We start from the raw sequence: 10,635 nt of genomic DNA, 5'->3' as shown, positions 1-10,635 counted from the left end.
GCTGGAGGCCGGGGTCTGTTCCAGGCTCCGCAGGAGAGCCCTCTGCTGGGGCAAGTGCTGCTGGTGAGGGTGGGTGTGGAGCTGGTGGACTCGAGCCACCTCCGCATCCGTCTCGTCACCCTCTTCCTCATCCTCTTCTTCCTCCAGGCCGTCCGTGTCCAGACCCAGGGGGCTGGATATGTAGCCGTACGTGTGCGGAGGGGAGAAGGGGTTTGGTGGAGGGGGTGGGCTCACCAAGAGTCGCCTAATGGAGGACGACAGACGTCAAATGTAACAAACTGGAAATGGTTTAAAAAGAAAAGCATTGTCTAGCTGTTGCAGCTGGCTTACCTGCGCTCGTGTAGGTCAGGGTTATCATGTAGCATGGGCTGCATCTCCTCCTGAGGGGACGGGGTGAGGGTCGCGGTGGACTGGTGACTGTAGGACACAGCAGCAGGTGAGGAAGCAGCTCCCCGTATGGGCGGCGTAGGTCCACGCTCCAGCTCCACCACTTCCTCCTCCTCTTCTAGCTCGTCAGGTTGCAGATACATACGCGACGGCGGCAAAGGGCACTGCAGGTCTGTGTCATAACTGAAGAGAGAACCAAAGAACATATGATCCCTCTGAAAAACTTAAACCACTTCAATCAATTTTTGAACACATCTTGCAATCTTGAGTTTCTCACTAACATATTTTGTGCAATCATCTTAGGATTTAATATTTACTAAAGACTTTTGGTAAGGTGCTGTACAAACTGTGACAAATGTCTTTAATATAATAGTAATTATATTTGTTATTTTAAAATATTATTGTTTAATTAATTGTAATTTATTTTTGCTGTTGTAATATTTTGTTGATTTATTAATCATTAAATTAATATATTTTATTTTATTAAAGTTATGGGTGTATACATAAAAATAATAGTATTGATAATTAAATTTTTATATTATTTTGTATTATTTTAATTTGTATTATATTAATATTTTGTTGAAGTATTATTCAATTTAATAAAATTACTTTTATTTTAACCAATATTAATAGTTATTTTAAAATAATAATTTAATTAAATATTTGTTTAATATATTTTATAATTTTATTTTAAAGTGTGTGTGTGTGTGTGTGTGTGTGTGTGTAATAATTTAATTAAATATTTGTTTAATATATTTTATAATTTTATTTTAAAGTGTGTGTGTGTGTGTGTGTGTGTGTGTCTCTGTGTATATATATATATATATATATATATTATTTGAAAGTAATATACATTTATAATTTAATATGCTATATGTAAATAATATTATTACAATGGTTAAAACATAGGATATACATAAACTATGAATGTAATTCCTAATAGATGTGCAATTATAAGCATACACAGCTTAAGTGAAAACCTGTGTGTGTTGATCTTACCTGTCGTCCATCGCGAGGGTGTATTCCTGACATGGTGGTGGATTAACCGGAGGAGGCAACAGTTCGGTCCAATTCATTGTGTTCTGTTTGGCCTGTTTAGTTGTTCGCCCACCTTTTTTCTGTCCTTGACTTCCTGTAAAGTAAAAAATAAAAATAAAAATACACATTCAGTGTGATACAAACAGAGCTATATCAACTCCTAGCCCACAATGCCATCTGAACTCATAAATTAATTTGATTGCAAACTAAAATGTTTTAATAAGCTCTTGTGCATTTCTTTTTCTGTTGGTTTGTTTGCTGAGCTTGATGCATGTGTGAAACAAATGGCACTTTTACACTCAGGAGAAGCAACATTAATGACACCCACACCATAATTTATACAGTGTAAAACACTTATGTGCATTATCTCTCTATTTATAATTAACGTTGCACTCTCCATCAAAAAATGACAAATTTTTCAAAACTAACACTCTTCATTGCCCAGAGGAGAGGTAGAGACAGAGAAAAAAAAAGAGAAGCATTGGAGGCCAATTAACAAAAAGGAATTAAAATTCAGAGCCAATGAGCTGTGAGGACCTCCACGCACTCAGACCCTCTCTTTAATTACCTGAACTTCAAATACAATATAAAAATAGATACGATGCATTACGCCGGCAGCATTGCATACGCCGCAGAATGGGCCTCATTTATCTTTGTCCTGCAACAAACACCGGCTTTCTGACAACATTATCCCCCCTTTCTTTGAGTCGGATGGATGAACGCCGGAGTAATTAATGACGGTGTGGTGAATCGCAAAAAGGGAGGGGGATATCCTCCCAATCAGAAACATCCCGGGAAAATGCATCAGACCTTAGAAATCTGCAGGGAACATGGGTTTTAACTAAAGGAATTAGGACTGAGAGAGAGAGATTGTTGCTGCCATTTAAGAAATGCGCTCTTGCACCTCAGAAATCGTGAGGAAGAATAGCCTCCTTTTGTGCGGACGTAAATGTTTCTCTTTGTTCCCCGAGGTTCTCAACAATGAGTGAGCGATTTGTAAATGTCCTGTTTTGCATATGATTTACTGCCTCTTAGAGTGATGAAAAGGCTCAGGAATAATGGAAATGAAAATGGAATACTGTGGTAAATTGCATGCTAACCGTCTACTAGGTTATGTCTTTAGGTTTGGATGGATTGATGGATGAATAGACATTAGAATGATATGATGGATGGATGGATGGATGGATGGATGGATAGATAGACAGATAGACATTAGAATGATATGATGGATGGATGGATGGATAGATAGACATTAGAATGATATGATGGATGGATGGATGAATATCTTACCAGAGGTGCTGCTCCCTCTGTCAGAGCTGCTGTAGGTTCCTCCTGTAAGGGCGTCCTGGGCCTGGTTATAGGGGATGGTGCCTGAGATGGGCCCCTCACCTCGATAGCGGTCTAAGGGGTTGCAGTCAAGAGATTTTGAGTTTTAGTTTTTATTATACATATGGGTGCGGCATTATGACCTAGTCCTTCACATACCAGAGCAATTGAAAAAAGTTATTTTGTGAACTAGACGAATGAAAGCTCTTATAAAAAGCAGACACTTTAGACGAGAACGCTTCAGAGTGGAACATCAGATAGTCGAGTGGTAAAAGGTTACAAAAGGGTTTCAGTCATAAGCTGTTATGACTTGTTGGTGACTGGCTTCAGTTGTCTACAAAGTGTGAAATATCACACCCACACGCAGTTAGATTCATGCAAGTCGAGTCAAAAAGCAAACACAATGACCTTTTTAGTGGCACAATATGAAGCAGCAGATAATGGATAGCTTTGAGCTTGAGTTACATTCTCCCTTATTTGTCCAGTAATCTAAGATCTCTGGCTTCACACTGTTCTGAGACATCCGACGCTTTACAGCCTCCTCTTTACCTTCATCCCCATCCAAACAGTAAAACAACAACTATAAATATGGATTACATTTACTAGCAGAGTGTAGAGTTGAATTACACATATACGCAATATGAGCAACCGTGATGGATAAAGACAAGGTGTTAGAAAGTGAAAGAGCCACATGTAAAGGTGCCAGGGAGGCTATTAAGATTCAAAATCATGTAACGCTTTTATTATGGTCTGAATAAGAGGAGACAATAGAGCAACAAGACAAGAAGAGCAGCAATTTGATGATGCACCTTTGTGGTAAACCGAGAAAAACTTGGCATGGGTTTCTTTGAAGAGCTTGATCTAGTGTTTAAAATCAAATTCGCATAAATCTGCTTTAACTTTTTGGGGACCGCGAATAAATCTACAAAACTCACCCTTATTCAGTTTGTTCTGTTCCATGACGTTATACTGCAGTGGCGTGTTGATGTCGGCCTGTTTTTGAGGTGTTCCTTGACTGCTCTTCCAGCTCTGCTTCTCGTTGAGGTCGGCACTTCCTCCTCCACTTCCGCCGCTGCTGCTGTTCACGTTGTTGTTGGCCAGGCTGGACTGGATGAGCTGGGTGGTGGCGTAGGGCGTAGGCTGACCGCCAGGCCCCAAGAAACGGCCATCCTTTAGGTTGGGGCTGTTGAAGGTCTTCATCTCGTTGATCTTGTTGGAAAGGTCCACGTCGCTGTAAAGGCCCGTGTCGGGAGCCAGCAGCTTGCTGGCCTTGTTGTCCATCTGGTTGCTGTAGTTGGCGATGCAGTCGGCTGGACGATAGAAGAGGAGTAAGACATTTTGATAGCCAAAAGATCCGTGTTTAGGATCTACGGATAAACCTGGAGTCTGATATAATGTAGGTTTTGATGTACCGATCAGACTGAAGTGCTTTTAAAATAAGGGAACATTTACAGAAACTCATGGGGAGAAGACACTAGGTTGGTTTAAGTATATGCTAATTAGCTTTATACCAACGAAAATGATGTTTTTAGACAGAAAGGTAGATAATGTGTAAATTAAAATTCATGTACTAAGATAACACTTGTTTCATTCAAATCCCTGCCACTCTACTACGATCCTCCTCCTCCTCCTCTACAGCTCTCCCTCGTCCACGACACAAGCCAAGCGTGTCACTTTGAGTTTCCTGAGCAGCCGCGAGAAAGGCATCCCAGCTCATCAAGCAGGATGTTCCAACATGTCCGAATCAAAAGCCTCCAAAACGAGGAACGCTGTAAAAGACATCCTCTGACAGATCCAATTTTCCCCGGCTCATAAAATATTCAAATCCTCCCCGGGATCTGAGCGAGAAGCTTGGCGTGTAAATACCGCGGCCTGCCATTGGACGAATTTCGAGCATGGCTCGTGTTTCCATAAGAAGGAACGGCTCTGCACTTCAAAGGTTGACGTATCAATGATAAAAGATCCTATGGAATGAGACAAACTAAGTCGTCTTTCCAGAGAAGCCCTGTGGGTACTGATCCGGTTAATATCCTGGAGATTTTTTAGTATTTGGCACACCAGGCAAACGGGTGTCAAGCTTTTAAAACGTCATGCTGTGAGAATCACTCAACATTTATCCTTCATTCCTGCTTTGATGAAGGCGACAGGGATAAAATCTAGTGTTAGTGAAAACACTCCCAATAAATGGATATCAAAGGCAAAGGCAAAGGCAAAGGCAAAGCCAAGCTTTTTGGGTTAAAAAGCCCCATCTACGGTTTCTATGGATGGTCTGAACAAACACAAAGCCTAATCCTCAAAAGGCCTACCCATGAATATGGTAGCTAATTTCTTAAATTCAATAGAAATACATTTTCTAAAAGGATTGGATGCATTTAAGGGTTCCGTTATGAATGAAATACTCTTAGCCAAAGGCTTAGTTGCAGCAGCTGATATCTGAGAACAAAAAAGCTCTTGTAGTGACATTAAATATCATTAAATGAACCAACAGTGACACCGCTGTCCAAACTAAGAGTTGCTTTGTGAAATCTGGGTGACTGTGTATATTAACACCACTTTGTCACTTTCAGTGTGCGTGTCTCTTTGGACTCGCGAGTCAACCTGGTGTTCTTTTGTTTGTGAAGTAGCTTGCTGACTCCTGAAATAAAGCCACCTGGAGGTGCTCCATCACTCCTTCTCTTTCCTCGCCCCCTCTCTTTTTCTCTGTCTCAGGTCTATTTTGACCTCCGTAACGGCTCCTGGTTTCCTGAATAAGCGAGCACTTAGAGAAACTGCATTAAAAGGTTCTAAAAGCGGTATGGAAATCAGACGCTGATTGGATTAGCTGGACTACAGCCTGCGGGGCCTTTTCAATATCGGCCACTTTTATTTTCCCTAAAACATCCACGTTCCAACAAATCATGAACAGAGTTGTGTGTCAAAGGAAGGACACGATACTTGCGCTGCGTTCCATTCAACTTAGAAAGCAGTACTAGAACGCTACTACTTCCAAGTTGGAAACTTCAGTGGAAATGAACAAGCCCAAACTAAATAAGATTTACGAAAATGTCGTTGCACAAACAATGTGGTATAAGGGGGAAATCTACACAGTTTACGCTTTAAATCAAATTAAACAAGTCACTGAGTCAAAGTTACCATAATAAAACCTCTTTACGTCATTTAAATAACAAACTCTTCCAGAAGTAGTTTTTCCTCATTTGTCACTTTGAATAAAAGCACTTGCTAAATGAGTAAATGCAAAAAATTTGAAATAATCTCTACTTATAATTGTAATTTTGTTCCTTTACACATCATCTTCCATGCATTTTAAACTGAAATGCTAAAGTCTGAGATCAGCTAACAAGGGATTTCTCACTTGTGACTTTGAATAGATCGTAGCATTATGCCTTTGTACGCTACTACAACTTGACTACTACACACACTCGCTCACACACTCACCTGGGCGGCTGTAGGTGGCCAGGTTGCTGTCGCTGTTTCCATTGCTGCCGGTGCAGCAGTTGATGGTGCAGTCATTGTGATTGGAGCAGCTGTTCGGCCATGTGTCCGCGAGCCAGGGCTGGGTAGCTGGTTCACCTATATTCAACAAACCTGGCCTGGAAAACACACACAATGTGATTTATTACTAACTTGGAAATGGTAAATGCACACGTGTGATCATGATCAGTTGTGTTCAGTACTGTTTCTGTTTTATCTTAGAACTGTTATTGCCATAAATAAGGACAGCTAATCATTTGGGCCCGACACAGCACCATTGGAACAACCATTGGTGTGAGTTTTGGGGCGGGGTTAACAGTTTGTCTGACCAATGGCAGGCAGCGGGAAGATTATTCCATTTGGTGGTGCAGAAATGACACACTTCAGCTTTAAACAGGATGCCCATCCCATCTCCTTCTATCCCAGTGCATCTCTCAGGGCATTAGGCTGTATCTGTGCTAAATGGATTGCGTCTGCTTGACTTGCTCATGGCTGATGACACCGTTTCCCCGAGGCCTCGTGACCGTTAGATCTCCGTGTGGCTTACCCAAGCGCTGGAGAACATTGCTGCTCCAGCCTGGGAAAGAAAAACACGAATGAACCGAGCCATCGCTAAAGGAAGAGCTCGGAGCTCTCAGCGCATTCCAGGGTGTCACAGTCAATCAACGTGATCTCAAGTGCTGGAGAAGCTCTGGATAAACGCATATATGAATTCATTCAGTGCCCTTAGTAACCGTTTCTATCAAATCTTGCAGTTAAAGTTATTTATTTTAAAACACTGATTTATGTTAGGTAGTTAGTTTTCATGATAAAACAAGGTCACATTAAAATGCTTCTGAAGAAATAAAAGAGTTGAGGGAATATTTTTTTCAGGGACGCTTATCAAAGACACAAAAAAACATCAAAGAAAGAGTTTTGTGCAATGAATCTTCAACACGATGCTTCAAAGTAAATGTGGCTTCCTCTTCTCTTAGTTCGTTCCGTATCCCTGCAGCATGGTATGTCGCTCTCTTTTATTTTTCGAACAGACTCTTTAGCTTCAAAAGGCTTAAACCTTTCCTTTAGGCAAGGGCAAAGACCTGCTCGATTAAAAGCTGGACTCCAAAAGACAACATAAAGGGAAAGACACACTAAGTATCATCTGCAACTATTCAAATGAGGACAAAGCTGACACGTGCACATGTGCACCTACATGCACACATGATCCAGTGTAAACAGTTGAATGAATTGGTTGGAAATTATTGCATTAGCAGGGTAGAAGCGGAGGGCTTTTGTCTCATCTGTGTTCTGCAGGGCTCCGTCTCAATGCACAACCTCCAAAAGTGTCTTTGCAAAGACAAAAATGCCCCCTAGTGTCAATAAAATGCAATTACACTACAGTACACACCCTGCGCATGGCCATTGTTGGCTTGTGATAAATATTAACTTCACTGATTTAAGGTATCAGATCACAAAATGTGTATTTTTTTAAACATCTCACCTTCCAGCACTGCTGACAGCTTCTCCTCCTCTCTGATAGGCCACTGTTGATAAAATAAATTACAATTAATGAAGAAAAATAACATGGAAAACACGTAATGAAACAAATATCTTCCTCTTAAGGGCAAAGAACATTTCTCTAAAAATTCCTTCTATAGAAGAAGAAAACTCATACAGTTTTGGAAAACATGTAGGTGAATAAATGATGGCAGATTTTTTATTTCTTTAACAGGCTAATCTAAGCATGTTTTGTTGGCCTTGTATTTTCTTTCATATCTTATAAGCTCCTCAATTTCATTCAAAACCAGTGAACGTGTGGAAATAAAGCTTGTTGGTTGCATTTGCTACTAAAAACAAGCCTTCACTCTCTCAATCCTTCCCGCCCCTCGAATCCTCCCAAAACCAGGTGAGTCAACAGCGGTTACAGAAAGATTGCATGAGATGAGAAATAATGAAAGGGTCTAAGTGTCTTTCTCTGGTATGTAAAAGTCATCCAAGTTCAATCCTCACGCTAGCCGGCTGCTCTCTTCTTCTAATTGGCCACGAGACTTCTGATGTCACAGCTTCCCATCCCGTCTGAAGCGTTAGGGTGGGCGCCGGTGCTTTGATCAGCCACTCTGCCAGTTCTAACAGCCCTCTTTAGTCAAGCACTCTTCTCTTTAAGCATTTCCTCCATCTCTGTCTTTTATTTTTTACTTCTTTTTATGCTGACAAGTCCATGCGACTGAAGTTCTCTTTGATTATCCATGTAAACTCAGACTGGGGTTCCTTTCTTGTGGGGAGACGTATTTTTAAAGAGAGGCCATGCCTCCCACACTTCATCTGTGTCATATTTGTTTGGAGTTCTGCTGTGCAGAACGAACGTGACTGAAGGGAGTGTTGAGGGACACTTCATTACAACGGCTGAGAAACATTATACTGCCGTGCACTTTCAACTCCACTGGGCAGGAAGTCGTCACACTCTAGGGATTGTGGGAATTCTGGGCATATGTGCTGTGAGGAAGGTGTGATTACCTGTGGGGGTGAAGGTGAAGGAGGGCACTGCAGACACACAGAACAAAGAGAAAGAAAAAGAGCACATTAATTATTCATCAGATTCGTAATTATTATTCAAAAAATGTATTATTCATCATAGCAGTAATGTGCATTCAACTTAAATATTTATGCAGTTATTGGAAAAAGTTTTCAAAAAGGCACTTGTGATTAAATTTTACAGTCTCTGATGTAACGAGTCTGTTACCAATTACTCAGAACATTGAAACCTCATCACAAATACACAGTTCATTTCATTCTCCTTGTCATCTGAACTCTGGTTTAACAGTTGTGGGTTTGTGTGTCTGATTAATTGTATATATATCAGAGACAAGAGAAAAATATTGATATCTAGAGTTTCTGAAGATAATGTCACCGCAGTGCTAGGATTTTGTAGATGGTTGCTATTTTAGCATGTTGTTATGCAGTTGCTAGGGTTTACTCGCCCAAGTAAAAAAAAAAAAAAAAAGAGCTCACTTTACTATATTCTGGTCCCTCTATGGCTTAATTGTAAATAGAAAGAATTTCCCCTCTATTTTATCCATTTTTACCATACACTAGGTGAAAAATCTACTGACATTTGCCACAAAATCTCCACTTAATTAGTCATTTAAATATTATAATAAATCATAATATTTAATATTATATCATATTATTATAAAAATATTATAATTTTATTAATGATAAATTTATATTAGTATAATCAATTATAAAACAGATAATAATAATGTATTTTAAATTTATATAATTAAAAATAAACATTTATATTAATATAATTAAAAAATTTGTATTAATTAAATATGTATTTAATAATGTACTAATTAATTAATTAAATTAAATAAACATATTTAAATTGATATAATTAAATATAATAATAATAATAAACCTAAACATGTGACATGTGAATTGCACGAATTCATGCCAGGCTCTAACAGTGTACTTTATTAACTTTGACTTAAATCTATTATAACATATGCCCTCGGTCTGATGTGAAATCTAGTTTCTTTCATGTTGATCAAAGGCTCCAATAAGCAGATGAACACGGCTGAATCAATCTGAGTGATATGGGGTCAGAATTCATAATAAACAGCCCATCAGAAACATCAAAGTATCTGTGCAGGAAGCTGCTGCTCGTGATGGCGTCAGGATTGGTTTTTTGGCAGCGTTACACCCATACATCAGAATTCAACACCTGCTGTCTTCACCTTCTCATCTTCGCGTATTTACGGGAAAACAACCTTTAAAATTGTCAGCCGTTGCCATCCTTTTCAAATGTCACATTTATCGGCTGCGCTCGTCTGCTTCTTGGCAGTGCTTTGAGTAAAGATGAGTCTAATAGATTGGGCCGTTTTTTGTTGATTTTATCATGTATGCATGAAGGTTTTGAAGCAGAAGTAGAATGATGCTTGGCAGGCCAAATGCAGCATGGGAAAAAGATCATTTGATGGACAATAAATAAATCAAATCTCAGGAGTCTGGGTATGATCAGTGTTTTTAATCAATTTAACACACATTCACAGCTAAATGCACATGCACATCACACACACTGCAAGATTATCCATCTCTCCCCATCACCCTGTTTCACCCGGAGAACAGATTACCACTTCATGTGTTACTATTATCCACCTCTGCTCAAACAAGTTCACGCTTAAGAGACTCGCAGCTACTGGTTCAAATATGGCAACCTGTGGTTTCTCGTGGCTTTCAGAGTAATACAGGAAGCAGGAATGTCTTTAGTAGCTCAACAGAACCTAAAATCAATGCAAAGGCCCTTCATTGTGCCAAATGTCCTTTTTGCAATCTCGCTTGCGGGCATAAAAAGGCACTACTTTTCAACATACCTTCTAAGCTATATTGTTATACCATCATGCATAAATTAGGGCTCAATAAAGACTTTTCCTG

The 10,635-nt window shown here is 39.7% G+C and overlaps 1 protein-coding gene across 1 annotated transcript in view; it reads right to left on the bottom strand.

Moving 5' to 3' along the window:
- Positions 1-10,635, bottom strand: part of LOC107695168 (roundabout homolog 1-like) — a 147,977-nt gene that overhangs the window by 12,434 nt on the left and 124,908 nt on the right. The window contains exons 17-23 of the mRNA XM_016494986.1: positions 8,716-8,742; positions 7,703-7,745; positions 6,187-6,341; positions 3,687-4,061; positions 2,716-2,826; positions 1,387-1,519; positions 331-570 (exon numbers count right to left, since the gene is read on the bottom strand). Coding sequence (XP_016350472.1) covers positions 331-570; positions 1,387-1,519; positions 2,716-2,826; positions 3,687-4,061; positions 6,187-6,341; positions 7,703-7,745; positions 8,716-8,742 — 1,084 coding nt within the window. The remainder of the gene's footprint in view (positions 1-330; positions 571-1,386; positions 1,520-2,715; positions 2,827-3,686; positions 4,062-6,186; positions 6,342-7,702; positions 7,746-8,715; positions 8,743-10,635) is intronic.

Source organism: Sinocyclocheilus anshuiensis, unplaced genomic scaffold (assembly GCF_001515605.1).
Source record: "Sinocyclocheilus anshuiensis isolate Anshui unplaced genomic scaffold, SAMN03320099.WGS_v1.1 scaffold550, whole genome shotgun sequence".
NCBI classification, from domain to species: domain Eukaryota; kingdom Metazoa; phylum Chordata; class Actinopteri; order Cypriniformes; family Cyprinidae; genus Sinocyclocheilus; species Sinocyclocheilus anshuiensis.
Note: the sequence above shows the minus strand (reverse complement) of the source record. Positions and strands in the feature narration are given on the sequence as shown.